Source organism: Symphodus melops, assembly GCF_947650265.1.
Source record: "Symphodus melops genome assembly, chromosome: 6".
Classification (NCBI taxonomy): Eukaryota; Metazoa; Chordata; class Actinopteri; order Labriformes; family Labridae; genus Symphodus; species Symphodus melops.
The window spans coordinates 17,152,061-17,173,107 of record NC_136696.1 but is presented as its reverse complement, the minus strand read 5'-3'; the positions used below and the strand labels follow the sequence as shown (position 1 = coordinate 17,173,107).

Below are 21,047 nucleotides of genomic sequence, written 5' to 3'. Positions count from 1 at the left end.
GGGGGAGAAAGGGTGGGAGGTAGATTGGAGTTCTATTGAATACTAACAAACTTGCTCTTTCCACGCCACAAAAGAGCAGATGTCTTTCCTGACTCGGTGTGTCCCCACCATACAGAACCGTTTTTTTACGTTGTCTTTGTCTCTCCCCTTGGCTGTCAGAGGTTCTCAGACAAAGACAAATCTACATAAAGGAACATGCTTTACACCTTTAACATATACTGCTTTTAAACTACATTGTCCTGTTTGTGTTTTATGTGTTCTAATCTTTAAAGAAAATGAATGAATGACAAACAGTTTTACGTTTATACTTGAAAGATAGACTCATAATTGACTCTTTTACACATGGCTTTTCTGAGTAGGAAGTTTTCTGATCAACACCAGGTTAATACTGAGCTTTAAATGCCAAGATTAATGCATCCTCATCTGTTTTTAAAGCTCCACACCTCTTTTGTTGTTTTTTTGTAATGTACTTTTTTATTCATGCATGTGATCCTTGACTAAAGCATGTACATAGGCTTATGTGCCAGAGCACGCCAAAAATGTCCTTCCTTCTTAATTTTCTTCATTTTTTCAAAGCCCTATAAGTGAGCAGGGATGTCACATTGGTTAGTGATGTAACAGGGAGAGAATGATCTCAAAGTGACAGTGGCGAGACCCATACCGCCCGTCGGGGTAGCTATAAAGGCCAGCTTCCTTTCAGATCTGAGCTCCTATCAGCATTTGTTCCCAGAGAGTTAGTGTGGTTAAAAGGACAAGATCGACATCGACAGGCTTCTGTCCTAATGAAGTGCCTGTTATCTGCAGGCTTGAGTAATGACAGGGAGAGCAGAACTGCAGTGACACGTTCACCTCCTGCCACAGGGAAAACAAACAGAGTGGAAGGAGGAGGGGCATGTTGTCCAACCTTGACCTTAGCTGACCTCTTCATGCTATATTATGAGAATTAAGGATTGAGTCTCCCTCACTGCTCATCACACTTGTCACAAATCTAACCAGTGATTTAGACATGAATATGGCTTCTGTATCAACTGATTTTCTATCTAAGTCTGACAAATATATTTCCACAACTGTTCTCCATCTGAATATTGTGCTAATAAGGATTTTCGGGGGTAAAAAATCATTGATTACTTATGTTGGCCACTCATCCTGCACTTATTTTTCACCATAATGTTGGAAAGGTACTCAAAAATAAGCTGTCTCAGCGAAAGGTGCCATGGATCACAAATTGCAGGTTTTTGTCAGGAATTGCCCCCCCGTAACATCAACTTTACAAACATAAATCGTTACGTCAAAAACAGTCTTTTTATTTGTTTGGAGACATGAAAAACACACATCATTCATCAAGCAGATTCACACTCCTAAGCTTTAATTGTCTAACTTACTCATAATAAGGTAAACGCCCCATGCTGGTCACTGAATTTCTTATTTTGAAATTAGGGTGGGGAGCTCACATTGACCTTTTGAAGACATCTGACAGTTGAGCGTGGATGAAGGTTGACAAGAGCCCCAAACCAAAACTGCAGTTGGATGCCAGAAATACTAAGACAGCTTAGTATTTAAACATACTTAAATATTTCTTCAAGGCGTCCAACAATTACACATAATCATTCGACCACTAGTATATCTCAAATATAAATCAGCTCAGATTTAGATGAATCACTAAACACACAATAACTATGTTCAGTGTTTTTAAGACGAGCCAATATTCTTAAAAATATATATTTATATTATTTTGTTTCACTATGGCAGTTGTATGACAAATCTGTGATATTAGATGAAAGCATGATGTTTCCCTGGTAATGGTGGGAGACAGTAACAAATCTGGAGTGGTCCTCTGTGATACTGATTCATCACCCCCACCTCTTTACCTCAATCATTGAGAAATATGCTCTGATAGATGCTTGATTTCAAAGGTTTCAGAAAGCTTATCGTCACTCACCATTTTTCTGGATTAAATTAAAAATATTTCAATTGTGTAACTCCCTTCTTGATCTTTGTTTTGACGGATTAATTTGCACAGTGTGGCCTCCTTTTAAGAGTTTAACGATCAAACAACTTTCACATACTCTACCAGCTCATCACTCTAAATATACTTATTCTATATCTGCTTCCGTCATAGGTTTTTTAAAACTCCAGAGGGAAAAGCCACAAATTATGTTAAAAAGCAGCACTAAATATGTTTCCATCCTGTCATCTTTTGAGAGGTGTTTCCTTTGCTTTGGGGTGTTTCTTACAGCATTATGTGCTGCTGTTGGCTCTCGACAAGGAAATCAGTTCCAGTCTGATCCAAATGTTCTGCTTTGAGCCTGAATGCTGAGGGGTGTTATATAGAAACACTCTTGTGACTATATACACTAGTGTTTGTCTAAGGGAGGCTTCATCATGATGTCTGGTCCAGTGAAGAGTATTATCCAAACCACCTTCTGAGATCTGAGAATATTTAATTAAATTATTACAATTTTAAAAAATAAATTACAATTGGATCTGAGATATCTCTGGCATGTTTCAAAATGAATCTAAAGCACATTCTGAACAGGAATTATTGTCATTCAGGACATTACATTTTCTTTGTTGAATTTTGTTTTGAAAACTTGTTCAAATGTACTTGAATTGTTGTCATGGGCATTTGGGCTGAATTTGAGTTTACTTTTCTTCTCTTACAGAGGGATGCAAAGGGACAGTATCTGTTTGACCTCATCTGTCATCACCTCAACTTGCTGGAGAAAGACTATTTTGGCATCAGATATGTTGATCCAGACAAGCAGCGGGTAAGTGTGTGTGAGAGACACCAAGCGAATCAGGTTCGGTTCAGTACAGATTGGTATGGTGTGGTACGGTAAACCCTGATCTTGCTTGCTAGCCAACTGTACCCTCATACATCATTAAAACACAGTTGCCTGACATATTGTAGCCAAAAAAAACTAAACAAAGAATACAATAATACAACATAATATACAATAAACAGGAAAGGTCTATGAAGGTCTGCATCTCCTAGGTTGTGCTGACATTGAGGCTATGAATCTTTGGGTGTCTCACTATTTGGTTTTGATTCTTGGGGTCCCAATTTGAATCAGAATTGATTTTCGATTAAAAATGATTCTTGATTAATTCATCCATGGGGTCAAAGTCTATTTATGAATTAGTACATACTGCAGGATATACTCCAGTTATCTGTGAGACTGGCTGAATTGTTATGAATTGATTTTAAATCTTAGAAGAAAATAATCTTAAGTTTTACGTCAATTGATTTTTTCCTACACCCACAGGATATTTAAACATGCAGCATTATGTGTTTGTCCTTTATTACTGCTGTTGCACAGGAACTAAAGATTCTTTAGATGAACGGACTGCAGTGTTTCTATCTCCAACCTTAAGGGCGAGATCAGTACACTTGGCAGTCCTACAGAATGGTAACAAGAAGTAGGACGGTATGGATCAGTTATTTTAGTACCTTTCCCAACTTTTGACAGTGGAAACAACAAAGAATGAATAGACATTTAAGCACAGTTTTCACCAAAGATCTTTTTGGATATTGTTTAATGTTTGTTTGATAGAAAAGGGTGAGGAGACAGCAAAAGGTTGTGTAGAGAGAGATGGCAGAGAGTAGCATACAGGGCCTAAATGTACCTACTATGTATGTATAGTATGTCTTTCAGTTAATGTATTATAAGTATTTTTTTAATCCAAATTATAACGTAGCTATTGCAGTATGGCACTCACTTGTATTCTCTGTGGTTTGGTGTAAAGGTTGTTAAATAATCAATTTGTACTGAATATTTGGGGGATTTAATATCCCCTCGTTTACTTTCTTGATGATAGGAAATTAAAACATCTTTACACCACTGTCATGCCTGCGCATGGACAAAGTAGCTGGAGTCTGTATGTGGTTAGCCTAGCTAAGCAGAAATACTCTGTATTATAATTGAATAACCCTACAATAACCCCCTCTGACCCCACATACTGTTGATTTTACATTTCTTTTTGTGTTTGGATTAAACAAGTTGATGCATTATTAGCATGTTAATTAATAATTTGAGGGCATCAATTTCTCTGTTAAGGCTAAAACAAAAAAGTTGAGTGAAGCATTTCCCAAAACTTTTACGTCTTTCAATGACTTCATAGTCACACAGTGACTGTGCTGCCTGCATAAAAAACAGATGTGTGGCTATACTTAAATATGGATTGGATTCGATTGAGTTGGAGGAATGATAGTAAGACTGTGGGCTAGAGTGAAAAGTTGTGTTCTTCAGTTTCTCGTATTCACGCTGCTCTTCAGTCAGCCGGTTGTTCCATCAGGCTCTTCTGCAGGGAGGCATGTTGTAGCACTGCTTGATTCATGAAGTATTAACATGTTCACAGATCATGATGTAGTCCTGCAGACAAGAGCCAAGACCTGCTGATGCTGCATTTACTATGCTGTCACTCAGGACTATTTTGGTGGTTGTTGCTGTGGGTAGGTGGAGCTGGTTAGAAGGGAATCTGGGAAAAAATGCTTCCTCATTCCTGGGAAAGAGGCCACCAAGAAGAGATCATTGTTTAATCCGCGGGCCCTACTGAGGTGTTTTGAATAAACTTCTGAACTAATCTTGATCAAGTGCTGTTGTAACAGCAGGTTTCTTAAGAAAACTGTCAGTAGCTACAACTGAATGCTATGGTAACTGGTATTGAAAGTGTTAGCAGTGTGATGACATGTGACTTATATCTTTTTTTAATGCAGCACTGGTTGGAAGTCACAAAATCAATTGCCAAGCAAATGAAGTGTAAGTACTTTTTGATGTTTCCTCAGAACAAGCTCAAGAGTGCATAATATGTAGTATTATTTCATAATCATATATCACTGATTTATTAATCATTTCAGCTATTAACTAAATTAAAAGATCAAATGCTTGTTTGTTGGCTTATTAAAGCTTCTCAGGTGGTCAGATAATGTCATTAATTGAAAATGTAAATTTAAGTTACAGTACTTGTCCTTTACTTGAACTTAGCTTTATACTTTTTTGTTTTTAAGTTTAGCTCCTCTTGGATTGAGTGCAATATCAGATGCTTTTGACTAAATATGTATTTGCAGCATGAAAATCTTAAAATATAAACTTTTAAATACATGAAGCACATTCTGCTGTTTATAACTCTACACTTTTAATTTTGTATTCAGGTCTTCAACTTCTAATAGAGTCTGTCCTAGTTTTTTGCTATAGTCTCAATAAAGATCCTGAATAATGCATCATTTGCAATATTGAGAATATTCACAATATGTGCAACTTTCTTGTTTTTTTTACACTACAATATTTTTTTACTGTTAGCTTTGAAGACCTCACCTTGGACTTCCTTCACTTACTGTATGCAAGCATAAGACAGTACAGTGGAAGTCCATTAATAATTACTGACATAGAACAGCAAATGGTAGTTATCTGCATTAGTTTGTAAAGAGCAAAAGAGGAGTCTTTTTATTCTCTAATTCAACTTCATTGAAGTCTCTAAAGATTTTTAAACACTTGCTGTCTTTCACTCAATCTTCTGTTAATTGTTTGATCTCTTAATGAAGGGATTCCTGTCCTTCTCTTAATTGTTTTGTGATTGTTCCCTGCAGGTCAGCCTCCTTTCACCATGTGTCTGAGAGTCAAGTTCTACCCTCCTGAGCCTGCTGCTCTCAAGGAGGAAATCACTCGGTATGACTTCCTGTTGATTCATCCACTTCAGATAGGTTGATATGGACTCTTTAATACTCTTAGCCTTCTGCCAGTTAAGCTAATGCAAAAAGGAAAACAAGCAAATCTTTCACAGTGCACTTCATTTGACCCGTGAATAGCCCTCACAGCCTCTTTAATTGTTTTGATTTTTTTTTTCACGACAGCCTCTAGAACAGGCTGTGCTTCGACATTTTTAGAAAAAGCAAACATGTCTCTGTCTAAAACATTATTTATGGGCCTTCATAATTAAGATGCCTGAGTACTGTCTAAAACATTATGATAAATATTACACAGCGCACAGTTTGCAAGAGGAGCTGTGAATCTGAGAGAAATGTGAAAGCCTTCCATCTAAAAAAGATAACAGACTAAAAGCAACATCATCCAAAACTATTGCACCAAAAGCACAACAAGGCGTTCTTTGTGAAGGAGGACCTGCAATAACACTTGTGACATATGTGTTGTTTGTTATTTTGCAGAGAAGTGAAAGTGACCAGATAAATCTAAGAGTAAACAGCACTTATAGTTCACAGATCTGCCAGATAATGCAGAGTGTAGTAAGCTATTGTGTTGTATATGTGTATACACAGTTAACTTGTGTTGCGGGCATGGGGGGGCGCTCTCTCTCTCTCTCTCTCTCTCTCTCTCTCTCTCTCTCTCTCTCTCTCTCTCTCTCTCTCTCTCTCTCTCTCTCTCTCTCTCTCTCTCAAGGTGTAATGAGATGAAATGTAGCGGAGAGAAGGGATGTGGGGGGGTGGTGGTGGTGGTGTAAACTAAAAGAGGGCAAGTCAAGGCTGGGGTGAGGGGGAGGTGAGGAGGGGTGAGAGTGATACATGATGATGATGAGAGTTGAGAGGGCAGACCAGAGAGGGAAGGTGGGAGGTAGAGGGCAAATGATCAATCACAGCCAAGGCTTTCTCTTGTCATCTTGTGAAGCAAATCAATGCGGTATGAAAATTGTATAGACAACATAAACGTGCAGCATTTCCATAAAATAACTCGTCTTGTGAGTTATGTATTGAAAGCAGATGCATGTTTTTCATAGTTTACCCTGTGTTGATATTTTTGCTTTAGTTGACGCGCTTATTTCTGCTGAAAAGCTTTGACATGGGGGATACTGGAGATGGACTTGTCTTTAGAGCCAGTATCAAGTGGCCATCAGTGAAAGAGCAGGTTCTGAAAATTCCATCTTGACTTTATACAGCAGAATGTAATATGTTTACACCCTGGTTAAAACAAAACAGTGTTGGTCTGATTAGTTGTTGTGCTCATTTCTTTTTACAACTCTTGCATTTTGTGTGCCTGACCTGATTGACAGATGGGAGCAATGTAGCGATTCTTCAAAAGCATAAAACCTCCCTCACCTCCAGCTCTTTGCCTGCCGTTAGGTTGACTGAAAGTTGCAGTAACAGATGGGTGACGTCACTTAGGCTTCGGTCATTAATATTTAAGGCCCATGATTGAACCTGCTTTAGAACATGTGCAACGTAAGCATCTTCTCAATGCATATCTCTACACAGAACGTGTTTTTAGCATGTGTGGACATAACCTAGATAAAAGCATGCAGGTCTGCCTGGAGGATTGTGAAAAGTAATTAAACAGATGTCTTCCCTGGTAAAGATATGGAGGTTTGTGAACAAAAAAAGTGTATTGTTCTTCAACATAGGAATAACAGCAACAATAATGATGATCATAATTGTTGCAATCATGATATTTGACTGATGTCGTCTCAGAGAATATTTCCTGCATCAGGAGCTGATTGGTTGGAGGAGACTGAAACTAGGCTGGAGCCTTTAAGAGAAACAGAGTGTCAGTAGCAGCTACTCCCTCGGGGCCTTCCTATCCTCCTTTCCCCCAAACAAAACCCTCATTTCAGTGAAATCAAAAAGAAATATTTAAAGCACCCATAGGGAACGAGAACCATACAGCCTTTGAGGCTTATCAGGTTTGTTGTGTTTCCTCTCCAGCTTGTTTTATTCCATCTGTGTTTTCCCTAAAAAAAACTAAGTGGATGAGGGGTTCAGGGTATTCATAAACATCATCAGTAATCATACAAGTAATTCTGTCACATTATCTGTGATTTTTGTCTTTTCCTGTGTAGATATCTTGTCTTCCTGCAAATTAAGAGAGACCTCTACCATGGTCGGCTCCTGTGCAAAACCTCGGATGCAGCAATGCTGGCTGCTCACATCCTTCAAGGTAATGAGAGGTGACGGATGGAAATGACTTTGCCACTCTTCTTACACTGCGCTCATGACCTCTGCCTTACCATGTCCTGTAAACCTCCAACAGGATAAATACTGCCAGCAAAGCAAATTGATTTCATGGAGAAACAAGCTGAATTAGGTGATAGTGAGAATAGTAAGATGTTCCTCACATAATAGTGCCTGCAGTGTTTTTTTTTCCACACATAAGATTATATAGGAACACATTGATGTGATTTCTCTTACAGATATCAGCCCCATGACTCGTAGAAAAACTGTAAAAACTGTTATTCTGTACGTTGTAAGATGATTCTGATTCTGATTAGAGCAGCACACCCTTAAATAAATATTGGAATTTTAACGCTAATTTATAACGTTTTTGATGTGGTTATCTGCCATCTTATCATCCTCACACACACACACACACACACACACACACACACACACACATGCACACAAACACGCACACATACAAACACACACAAACACATGCACACACAGATTTAAACAAACAAACAACACTTAAACGTGAGGTAGCCCAGCAGAGCTAGCATCACAGATAACTCTGTGTTTGAAGAGAGTCAGGTCCTCAGGAGGAGGGGCTGATGAATTAAAGATGGGCTCCCTGGTCAGCTCCTCCTTTCAGATAGGCATCAGCATCAGGGTCATCTGGGGAAGTGCATTGTAGCATGAAGAAACAATCCTAGGCATGTTCTGCTTGTCCTTCTTAGCAAATGCGCCTCTTTGCTCGAAATCTGTTGACATTGTTTTAACATGCAGTGAAGATTTTTGCACATGGTAAATTCATATTTTCCTCCTGATAATTCCTCCAGCTGAGATTGGTGATTATGACCCTGGGAAGCATCCTGAAGGTTACAGCTCCAAATTCCAGTTCTTCCCTAAACATTCGGAGAGATTGGAGCGTCGGATTGCTGATTTACACAAAACAGAGCTGATGTAAGAGCAGAGTTATATGAATTGCCTTTCTACTATAATTCTTTTTTTTTTCTCATACCTGTAAATGTGTACTCACTGGCTGAACAAACTCAGAATAACTGTGACACTTATGTAATTACCTTCAGGACTCAAGCACTGTAAGTCTTAATTGTTTAATTAGACAGATTAAAGTCTGTTATTTGAGCAGATAGGAGAGAAAAGCACTCTCTTCTCCAATATCAACTCAGCCTCAGCAACAGCCTCCAAATAAACTGGAAGAGAAACATAGCACATTCATAAAAGTGAACAGATAATGCAGGAACACACAGGCAAATACTGTATGCAAATATACTGAAACTCTCACTGACAGCGGGTGAGCTGACCAAGTATTTTGTATAGTATCATAGTATTATATCTCAAATAAGTTTTTCACCTGTTCAGATGTTAATTTGCAAAAGTGATGTGAGTTTAAAAGCCAATGCAGGTTGTAACAATGAAATAAAAACTGTGATTTTAAAGAAACACTTTAAGACAAAATAGAGTCTAATAGAAGTCTAAAAAGAGGCTCCGGGAGTTTGAGAGAACACCATGAGTCTCTGCTGCCCACTAGTGGTTTCTTTTTCCGTCACCACCATGTGAACACATAACTTCATGAATACTTAGGATTTGTCAGGCCTTATGTACAGAGTTGAAGCTAATATAAAGAATATCAGTGTATATCCCATACTTTTATTTACCTAATTTTAGATTTTATGTTGAACTTGTTTTAAACGTCTCTCTGTATGCATTAATGTGTCATATCATTTAAATGTATACTGTTGTGCTTCACATAGAAGCCTTTGGCATTTCTGACTTTTAAGTTTAAAATGTACTGACGCAGATGTTCTGTGTGTCGTTGCCTCCCCTCAGCGGCCAGACGCCTGAAACATCGGAGAGAAATTTCCTACAGAAAGCCCAGATGCTGGAGACATATGGTGTTGATCCACATCCATGCAAGGTTTTGCTTCTGTGCTATTTTAGATACTATGACAAATGTTCTGGGAAACTTGTCATGGGATGTACAATGCAGGATGCCACATTTGTCTGGTTTATTTTTTCATAATTAAATCTGTACTTTAAAGTGATGTATTTTTACATTTTGCAGGATGTGTCTGGGAACCCAGCCTTCCTTGCCTTCACACCGTTTGGTTTTGTGGTGCTTCAGGGAAATAAGAGAGTTCATTTTCTCAAATGGTGAGCGAAATGTCCAACATTTTCCTACTTGAGACAGAACATCCTTTGTGTATTTCAGGATGTAAAAAAGGAAGAAAAATAAAGCACTGCACTGCAGGCCTTGATTTTACCTGATCGGACTGTGCATATGAATCGTGTTCTATGAAACAGCATTTGCAGTTTAGCTTGTTGTACAGTCACAGTCAACAAATCTCATCCATCTGCTTCTACCTGTGACAAGAGCCTGCAGCTAGCATGAGAACAGATGGCTAATTAAACCAGCAAGACTCCTTACAAGGACAATAGCTTGGTACCCATAGCCTCTGCTTGTATTATACGCCCACTCATTTGAATTGAGCAAGATGCTTTATTTAGAATGGAAAATGTTTACATCATGCATCTTTATTGAATACTTTCTCACACATTTCTTTGTAATTGATAATGTTCCTGTAACATTTATAAAGGCAGACTGAGAATGTTTGCAGTTTTTATTCAGCCTTTGTTGGTTAACCTTCAGTAGTGCTCATGTTCACCCCCATTCTCCATTCCCTGTCTGTAGGGAATAATATCCGTTATTTGTTTTGACAGGCAAACATAGATGTCCATGGCTGTTTATGTGATCGCAAAGTGTTTGTCATAAATATTTAAAGAGCCTGTGGCTTTCTGTTTCTGCTTGCTGTTTAAGTGTGTAACTGTTGCAATGCTTGCTCTCTTGGACAGGACCGAGGTGACCAAATTGAAGTTTGAAGCCAAGACTTTCAATGTATATGCAAATCAGAAGGAGGTGAGAGCAGAAAATGTTGGACATTTTTAAATGGGGGGGGGGGGGTGCTTCTGTGTCAGTTTGTTTTATTTTCCTGCACTTTCTGTTATTTTAAACGTGCAGGACAAAAAGATCATCTTGACGTACTTTGCACCCACACCAGAGGCTTGTAAGCACCTTTGGAAGTGCGGAGTGGAGAACCAAGCTTTCTATAAGTGAGTCTACACGTTTCTTCCCTCATCTCAGCTTCATCTGTCAAACTATGACGATTTAGTTACCTTCTCTGCATTCTTGAGTGCTGTCAGGAAGGTTACTGTCACAATACAGTGTCTAGATGTCCTCAAAGGCCTTTCCCTCTAGGTTGTTTGTCAGTGGGAAAATGAGGTGTGAGTTGCCTCTGACCTTTATCGAACAAGAGTCTGCTGGCACGAGACTGCAGGCACTTCAGGCTCCTTCCCTCTGAGATATGGCTCCCCTGTCCCAACCATTAATAAAAGTGCGAGTCCCCTTTGCTCTTTCCTGCTCAGTAAAGGTGATGTAAAAAAAAAAAAAAAGAGCATGTGAGCTCAGAGGCCCGGGAGTAGTGTAATAATGAGTCCAGCTGATGATTTATGTGGTGAAGGGTGTACGCTGGAGGTTAGCAGATGGAAAGTCAGAAGGAGAGGGGGCACAGAAAGGGCACAGTTTAGAAGGGTCATTGATGGAGCTTATATGATGTGACCTTTCAATGACTCTCTGAAGTAGCAGATGATATTTTTTCAGCCCCCCTATTATTAACATCTCATTGCAGTAAAGATTCAGTGAGACTTAATTCAAGCAGGCATGTGATGATGATATCTTTCTGTGAAGCACACATATTCCTTGAAAGTAAAATGGAACATTAAACATTAATATCTCACTTACTGTGACAATATAAATATACTGAATACTGTATGGGGCTGTGCAGTGCCTATAGAAGACATGCATAATTCAGTAGAATGGTATTTGATCCTCCGATCTCATAGGATTCAGAAAGCAAAGATTGAATATTTGAAGTCTTTGTATTGTGAGCATGTTCTAGTTTAGGTTTGGTGAATTTCCTTTTTAACTCTTTTTTTTCTTGCTCTATCAGATTGGAGAAGTCAAGTCAGGTGCGCACTGTGTCCAGCAGCAACCTGTTCTTCAAGGGCAGCCGCTTCCGATACAGGTAAGAGTACATACTGAAACGTTATGACTGACGACAGGGAGGAGAGGACAGTGCAGAGTTGGAAGTGTAGAGAGACGCTCCCAGTACATGACCACTTTGCCTTCTGTAGTGTGATCAGCCTATTTTCGCCCAGATTACAACACAGACTACTCACAAGATAGAGGACACAGAGGGGGGAAAGCCCAATCAAATGATATGTGTAACATATTTATATTACTTTATATGACTTTCTGGTAAAAAAAGATTAGCAATACTTTCGGTTTATTTTTTCAGATCTGAGATATCCAGTACTTAGATTTTTGCCTGTGGGGAAATTAGTTGTATTCTGTTAATACTCTTTCACTTTAAATCAATAACAATACTGCAATAGAATATCTAACTGGAAATGAAAGTAAATGTTTCTGGTTGGAGAGTATTTCTCTACACCTTAACAGTGAAAAGGGAAACCTTGCAGATGGAAAAATAGCCCTGGCAGTAAAGAGAAATTACATATCGATTTGGATGATGCTGGCGAAATCATGATCATTGTTTTGATATTTATGCTTTCAAGTCAGTGTGTGCATTTATCTGATTGGTTGTAATTCAGTTTCATAAAGCTGGATTCACAAGGTTAACTCAATCATGATGCTCATTTTCTGCACTTATCCACTGCACTGATGGATTTCATGGCATTGGATGACACTGCCTGGTTATGTGTGTGTGTGTGTGTGTGTGTGTGTGTGTGTGTGTGTATGTAAAACTCATCATGAGCATCGTCTCTGTGCTTTGTAACAGTGGACGAGTGGCAAAAGAGGTGATGGAGCAGAGTTCCAAAATCAAACGCGAACCTCCAGAAATACACAGGTAGAGTTATACACTCAGGAGAGTTCAGCATGTTCCCAATCACTTTTTCTTTAATTCTCATCCATTTTCTTAGGGACCAAGCTACTGTGTTTATTTTTATCAATAGGACCATTCTGGCTACGGTATCAGTTAGCTAGTTAGCTCCATTCGCAGCTGTTCATCTGTGCACTGATGTTTGTGCTTTTGTATTTTGTGTTTGTCTCTGAAGGTCTGGCCTTGTGCCTAGCAGAAGTTGTCCATCCATCACCCATGGGCCTCGTCTCACCAGTGTACCTCGTACGCGTCGAAGAGCGGTGCACATATCTATCATGGAAGGTAAGGACAGCATCCCCATTCTTTACCAGGCCAGAGAAAGCAACAAATCCCTCAGTGGTTATATAAGCCAATTTGTCTTCTTACTAACATGTTATTTTCTTTAGCATTCTCCAGCTTTTGTTAGTTTTTATTTTTATTTATTTTATTTATTTATTAGTTTTTATATAGTTTTTTTTTTTTTTTTTTAACACAAAAAGATGGTTAGCAAAACAAAATAAAAAAAATCCTTGGAGCTATTGGTCCTGCATAGGAGAACTACAAAACTATCCTTTGCATACACTAACACACACGCTGTAACTAGAGCCATTTGGCCCAGTTCGTGATTTCAGGACTAGTTGGGCATGACACAGGCGTGTGCGTCAGTCAGCCTACTTCACTTTAATGCAGGGTTGTAGGACTTGGTGTGTGAATAAGTATTATACAAAATGTATTAGTTGTTCCAGCACAGTGGCAGCTAAAGTCACTTATTCAGCCCACCTGCTGGCTCTTGGCCCAGAACAGGTGTCCTCACTTCCTTTCTCACTGAGACAGACGCAGCAGGTGTAGTGCCCTTCATTGCTCTGAAAAAACTCAGTGAGACCGTCTGGTCCTGCCCTTCAAACACAAACTATGACTTTCCGTACACTGTAATAAATGAAGTTAAGAAGCATTTGTACTTCAAGGGTCTTTTGCTTGAGTTCTAAAGAACCATAACAGCCTCCCACCCCCAGTGTGTGCTGACTGGGTGTCTTACAGTGGTATTAATACCTCAGCTGAAAATAGCCTGGGTCTTCTGCTCCATTTATGTCACTGGCCTGGGTGGGGCCAAACAAGGCCAGGCCAATCCTGGCAATTGTAGCACTGCTGCAAAATACCATGATGTTACCTCACACAATCTTCCCTGCAATCTGCAACTAAGGCAGAACTTGTCGGCCTAACACTCTGTGAGACTGTGGCCTGGACTCCGGGACAGGGACCATAATAACGGGATAAACGCTTGCATGCTGCAACCATGGTGAAGTGTCTGATCCGTATCACCACCAGGGTGAATGTCCACCTGCGTATGATCAACCACTGCTATCGGGATGTGAAGGTTCGCGTGCTGAGTCTAGGGCCTCGTATGCTGGGCAAGGCCCTGGGTGTTTTGCCCCTCTACCCAGCACTGACAGGGCAGCAGGAGTCTGCAAGCGCCACTCCTCTTCATGGCACTCCGCTGCCTTGCCTCCAGCCCAGCAACCCTCCAGGTAAAGTCACTGAGGAAGCCAGGGTTGTGCCTTACAAAATGGAGCCAATGGCGTTCTCTATTTTAGATCAGTCACATCGGGACCGGCAGGCAGAGACGGTCTTTTATGTCTGTTGGCAAAGAGAGAGGCATTTAGATTTGTACCTCTTCGGGCTTTAGTTGATTCAGAATTGAGGGCTCTTTAAATATCAGCAGCTGTTTATGGTTTCATCAAGAACACTGTGATTAGAGAGTTGTTGAGGTAAATAGTGTTGTTATAGTGTTTTGTAAAAGAAAACACTCTTGCAAACATGTTACTTACACACTTTTTTTAAATGAGACTTTTTTTTTCATAAAACTAAAATTCAGCAACAAAAAGGTAAAACCACAAAACAGGAAGAAAAAGAACAGATGTAAGTGTATGGAAAGCAATGGATTGAAAAATATAATTTGAATACTAATTTCAACAATGCTTTCTCTCTTGCTCCCTCACTGACGTTAACCTGAGGCAGGTCAACACTGAGGAAAGATGGCGGCTGACAGCCTTTTTTCTTTCTTTGTATATCCTACCAGGAGTCTGATGATGGCAGAGGCTTAGACAGTGGACTTAATCCATCCCACTTTCCCTGCATGTTTGACTAAAGTCCTGTTCATGATTTGCTTCCTCTTCAAAAGCTGAATTTTAATCCCCTCTCTGTTTAGTGAAGGAGTAATGTTGCTACTTTGATCCTCCTGAGAATGTGATGTCGTCAGCAAACGCTCAACCACAGTTCATCTCCTCTGACATGTACAAAGTAGTGAGAGGCTCACTTACAGTACAGTACAGTTGTTCAGTTACAGTGACCTATACTTACCTTATCTTGAAGCTTTTGCATAGTCCCAATGAAATTGAATCCAATGAAGACAGCTGTTGTTTTTTAGTTGTTCAAAATCCTAAAAGAAGCTTTGAAACAGACTATTCATTAGTGTTAATTCATTAACATATGTACAAAGGAATTTTCATTGACCAAGGCATCAAACAAACATTTAATTTAATTTTACTGTAATAAAAGGTTTGATCCAAGATGAAAAAATGAAAACATTGGTGAAAATCTTGGTTTGGTCCAAATGGCAGGATCACATTAGTAAAAAAAAAAGGATGATAGAGTATGACATTGAGAGTTTTGGCCTACAGCTGCTAAGACTGTTTTCAGAAAGACTTTTGGTTGTGATTTGTATTCTCTCCTGGCTTGATTTTTAAATGTTGTAAAATAAATTGTATTTTTGCTGTTGAATTGGCTTTACATCTTTAGTGGAACAAGAAGTTTTCTTCAGATTTTTTGGCATCCTTTCTGCTCAGCTGTACAATCACAATGCTCCCGTGTGTGTGGTTGACTCTGGGGAAACATGATGAGATTTCTGCTCTCCCATTGGAGTCTACCTGTCTGTCTGCTTTATAAAATGCAGAGGTTTTTGCTGTAAATGCTTCAGTTTAGAGTGTCAGCTTTTCTTGTATCATTTGTGTGATAGTCTTTTCTTCTTCTCTGTTTCTCTCCCTCACCCACTCCACCAGGTCTGGAGTCATTGCGTGACAGTGCCCACTCCACACCAGTGCGTTCAGTGTCCCACGGGGAATCGTTCATGCCACGCTCCCGGAGCCAGGCCACAGATGGCAGCGAGGGCACGGCGGTGATCTCAGACGAGGCCTACAGCCCCTCCGACAGTGTCCTGCCCACCCCCGTGGCCGACCACAGCATGGAGCAGGTTGTCTCTCGGCAGATTAATGGGGCGCCCTGCAGCATCGAGGAGGAGAAGGAGTCGGAGGCGGGCACCCCCATGCGTGGGGAAGGGGGGGATTTTGGTGACGGTAGATCTGCACAGGAGGGTGCAGGGGGGGACTTGTCCCTCAGCGAGGTGGAACAGGTGAATAAATTTGTCTTAAGTGTCCTCCGTTTGCTCGTTGTGACCATAGGACTCCTCTTTGTCTTGCTCCTCCTCCTCATCATCCTCACTGAGTCAGACCTTGACATTGCATTTTTACGTGACATCCGCCAGACACCCGAGTTTGAGCAGTTCCATTATGAATACTTTTGTCCCCTCAGGCGGTGGTTTGCCTGCAAGCTCCGCTGGGTGGGCGGGTTGCTCATTAACAAGTGAGAGTGAGGTCGTAAAGTTCGTAAGCCCATTCGTTGGTCTGGAAAGACGATTAGGAGTCCGGAGTGATGGAGGGCAGCTTCGGCAAACCCATGAACCCTGCTTCTCCCATCATCCTCCTGCAGACATACAGCTCGGACCACTCCTGGTAACAAATCGGGCCAGGCTCTCTCTCCTCCTCCTCCTCCTCCTCCTCCTCCTCCTCCACTTTGAGTTAACCCTCCCACCCAAACCAACCACCTCCACTTGTTGCTTGCGTTTTGTTAGTTTTTTTTCCGTTTTTTTACAGAGTCACGAGGTGTTTTCGCTTTTTTTTTTATTTCAAGTCATTTCAAGTGTTTTATTTTTTCAAATAATACAAAAAAAAAAATTAAAAATCAAAGAATTTAAGGTTTCCTTTAACAGGAACGGAAGATTTTTTTGCAACAGATGTTGCTTTTGTTTATTATTTATTTAAACGTATATTTGCATACAAGAAGAGAAGATAGAGAGAAATTGAGGAAGGTAAAATGTTTTTTCGAGTGAAGATGGAAGTCTGTTACGTTAGAAATGATAGGCCGACCGCTGTAATGTAGATGTAAGAGTGATATCTTCGGATAGATTTCATCTCTATCAAAACAAGAGAGACTGTAGATTCTAATGAGGGGAGGTAGAACTATCTGAAGGCAATAACACTGAAGGTTCATGATAAGGAAACGGATGGTAATTATCAAATTGCGTTCTTGAGAAATGTTGGCAATATAGAATTGTGTGGATTGTTTAAGACACAATTACACCTTACAGGGATGTACCAAGTAAACAGATTAGGATTTAAGTTTTCTATTCTTACATTTTATAAGCTTACAGAACATCAATCAGTGCTGACAGTAAAATGCGGCCCAGCGGTGTCCTAGCTATTCCTGACGAGCAACAATACACTGACACCAATCAAAGGTAGTCTAGGTAGAGGAGCAAAGCTCTTATGGTTTCAATAATTACTTTTTATTGTTCTCATTTATTTAGTTCTATTTTTCTCCGATTCATATGATTTACATTTTTATCATGAGTTTGAAATTCACTGAATTTCAACAGGTTCTTTATGAAGAGTGTATGATTTGTTTGGGTTTCATATCAACCTTGTTCTTCTGCTCATGTATCATAGAATTAGAATAACAATGATGATGTACTTTTTGTACAAATTAGTTTGTTTCCTAATATATATTGACAGGTTTTTCATGTATATTTTAACAGAACTGAAATGTTATTTTGTTATTGAAGATTAAATTATACCTTTTTTAGTGCTGTGTTTCAAGTGAGGTCAGAAGCATTTATGGAAATGTGGATGGGGGGTGGGGGGGGCTGAAAAACAGGGTTTTTATCCAGATCCACTCAACACTGACCACACCTGTCATTGCTCCACCAGCAGTGATTACATCTTTAGTACAGTATGTACTCAGTTTTAATTATTTCAAACACAGGGGGTTTCATCAACCATTACACATACAAAAATATCCAATAACATATTGTCAACATTCAGATAGCTATACCTTTTTTTATCTTGAAGATTCTGCAGAGATGACTATGGGTCTATCTATTTCTGGATCTGGATTGTCCTGCTGATTGGCAGCCTGTCTTCACATTAACATTTATTCAAAAACATATGCAACCATATTTACAGGTACAACAATGTGTGAATAAATTCAATTTGCCCTTATCTTGATAAACAATTGGTCAACATGTTTTAGGGGGAATATTTGGACTTCTCTAGAAATTCTGCAGATCAATCAATAAATAAATGAGATGTCTGCAGTTCTGATGAGAAATAAACGATTTAATGGGCCTGGAAACTTTTTGTTTTGTGGAAGTATGTCCAGGCCTGTTTGAAGAAACTAATATTTATCATGACTTTTTCTAAGCCTCATGCAATTTTTCAAATTAATATCAGTTACTGTTTCTATTAGTTTTTTAATCATCCAAATAAAAGCAGATGCCAGTGTATCGCGATAATTTAATAATTGGGCGTGACATTTGTCAGTCAGGCTCTAGACTCATCTGTCTCATGGCTCCAGGGAGCAATAACTATCATGGGTGCTCTGGGTAAAATCTGTTTCGTTTTTTTTGTGTGTGTATTGTGTATTTTTCTCCTGTACCAAGTGCAGGTGCAAGTGTTAGTGTGCCTGAATGTAGGAATGAAAACATGTTTCAAGATGTAAGTGGTAGAGATTCAGACAGTGAGGAGTCCATGTTTTCAACTTTTACAAAAGGGGATAAAGACTTAGATGGAAACAAGAGTGAGAGAGAGAGAGAGAGAGAGAGAGAGAGAGAGAGAGAGAGAGGCATAAAATGAGAGAGAGGAAGAGACTGAAAGATATCAGAGGCCTTCAGTTGAAGTTTAAAGTCTGCTGCTTAAAAAGTGGGATTTTAAAATACAAAAATAAGCAATGGCAGGCACTTGGTGACCCCATTTAAATAATGGCTGTACATGAAGATTGTATTTGGCCTGCTAATTTAAACACCACACTCTGAAAACCAGCACCTGCAGCTGCTCTTCTGAAAGCCCGATGGTGCTAATTTCTTTTTTTGCTCCTGTGCAATCCGAGCGTGTTGGTTCTTGGCTTAGTTATAGTGCTGACCACAGAGTAGCAAGCACTAGTGTATTGTGGCTGGATCCACTTCTGTAGCTCATTATCCATTAAAAAACCACAGTTTAGGAAGCAGCATTAGGCTTGAGGGTACATCGAATTATAGAGCTATGTTGGAAAGAAGCCCTTCATACTGTGCATGTGGTGTTGGAACTTATTCTATATCAGTGGGGGGGACTTAAACTCTGATACAACGACTTAATATCCACTGCAAAGAAAAGGCACATCCAAACTGGAGCGGGACTGGTGGGCAGACTTATTTCTCTGTACAATCATACTTTACATGTATTACTTATTTACAGATACAGTCAGACTGAATTTTTGCAGGGCATCCTTTTAAAGGTCTACAAAGGCTTTTTCTCATCCATTTATCAGCATTATGTAGCTTCAGTGGTATCTCTGAACATGCAAGAGAAAGAAAAGAGGCAACATTATTCAATGAGCAATAATCAATTGTAATCAGTTGCAGAGCAAAATGATGTGATTTACTAATTTGTTTTTTAAAAAATCTAACAAGGAAGTCAAACAAGTCCTATAATGTCTCTTAATAAATTGTCGATGTACTGAATTGATTGATGATGTGACAGACATATTATTGCATTTATTGTAAATGTTGTTTTTTGGAAGATTTCCCTCAGAGACCATTTTGTGCGGATGTTTTTTCTGCTTCATGTTTCATTGTTTAAAAGACAGATTTCTTTCAATGACTGGATCCTACAGCTGCAGTATACTAGAGTGGCAAAAATAAAGGAATGGATAAAAAGACACAACATCCCCAACAACTTTACATACTACACCATCCATTTCTCTACTTGGCCAAGAGAGAGAGTGTGTGTGTGTGTGTGTGTGTGTGGGGGGGGGGGGGGTAATGTACAATTGGCATCCAAACGTTTCTCTGAATTATTCTTTGCAGGCATGTTTTCTGTCACAAACCTCAGTTTATTTGTACATTTCAGTTTTTGTGCCATGTTTATGTCTTTACAGCTCTTTTACCTCGTAGGAGATGGGTTCAGTCATGGTGAGATGTATATATTCTGATGGAGCACGTCATCCAAGGTTTAGCTAGTCAGCTTGATTATTGGTCTAAAACTTAAGTTTACAGAAGGGGTCAACTTAAAAAAGCAGACAGATTGATATATTATTATACCTCAATACAACTGCTAAGCAGCAAATTCAACATACGGGAAACTTGATTTTTTTACGAAGGCAGCACCAAATAGATGATAAAGGTCATTTCTGATGTGAGATTTTGATTTGGCATAAAATCTACTTTCAGTTGGTTGTGACGTTTGTCTTCTTCATTCGTTTTCAAACATTTCAGCAATCATCAGATATTGTAATAAAGGGTTCAAGACCAAAAAGTGGATTAAATGAGCTGCCCTAAAAAAAGTCATTTGTTAAATTTTATGATTAAAATAACACTTTTTCATGAGTGAAATTGAATTTGTATTCAACATCGATTACTTTAATGTAATCATTGGCAGACTTGCCTTTCACATTGTGGGCAATGCATAAATAACTGAGGGGTTTGTAGATGGAAAAAAGTCATGACTGAAAATATTTTCTGTAGCTCCCAGTAGACAGACCCTCACGACCTTTCATACACGTCAGGAAGTGTATTAGCATATCCACGTCTGGTGGTGTTATCTTGCCCTCATAGATCTCTCCTAGGACAGAGGACTACTGTTTAATTATGTTACATATACAAGTATCTGAATATATATTAATCCATGTGCCAAATCCAGTCCTTGTTCAGTCTGATCCATTCCGAACCCATGTTTGTACTGTAGGAAACCTTCTGTACAAGTCAGTATAAATTATTGTTTCTCTCCAGTAGTCCCTTGTAACTGGTGCCATTAAATGATACTATTCAAACTTGAAATAAACATTGAATACAAACGTGATGCGACTCCCAGTGGCTTTGTGGTACATCACAAACTGAAGAAAAA

The 21,047-nt window shown here is 39.3% G+C and overlaps 1 protein-coding gene across 3 annotated transcripts in view; it reads left to right on the top strand.

Annotated features, from left to right (window-relative positions):
- frmd5a (FERM domain containing 5a) overlaps positions 1–21,042 on the top strand; it is a 57,364-nt gene extending 36,322 nt beyond the window's left edge. The window contains exons 2-14 of one of the 3 annotated variants that reach the window (XM_079345466.1): positions 2,664–2,768; positions 4,718–4,760; positions 5,588–5,666; positions 7,786–7,883; positions 8,722–8,845; positions 9,734–9,821; positions 9,969–10,057; positions 10,757–10,820; positions 10,923–11,014; positions 11,911–11,985; positions 12,760–12,828; positions 13,037–13,143; positions 15,897–21,042. In XM_079345466.1, the coding sequence (XP_079201592.1) occupies positions 2,664–2,768; positions 4,718–4,760; positions 5,588–5,666; positions 7,786–7,883; positions 8,722–8,845; positions 9,734–9,821; positions 9,969–10,057; positions 10,757–10,820; positions 10,923–11,014; positions 11,911–11,985; positions 12,760–12,828; positions 13,037–13,143; positions 15,897–16,480 (1,617 nt within the window). In that variant the 3' untranslated portion in view covers positions 16,481–21,042. The remainder of the gene's footprint in view (positions 1–2,663; positions 2,769–4,717; positions 4,761–5,587; positions 5,667–7,785; positions 7,884–8,721; positions 8,846–9,733; positions 9,822–9,968; positions 10,058–10,756; positions 10,821–10,922; positions 11,015–11,910; positions 11,986–12,759; positions 12,829–13,036; positions 13,144–15,896) is intronic. The other 2 variants (XM_079345464.1, XM_079345465.1) reach the window with 2 other exon arrangements.
- The last annotated feature ends 5 nt before the right edge of the window (positions 21,043–21,047 follow it).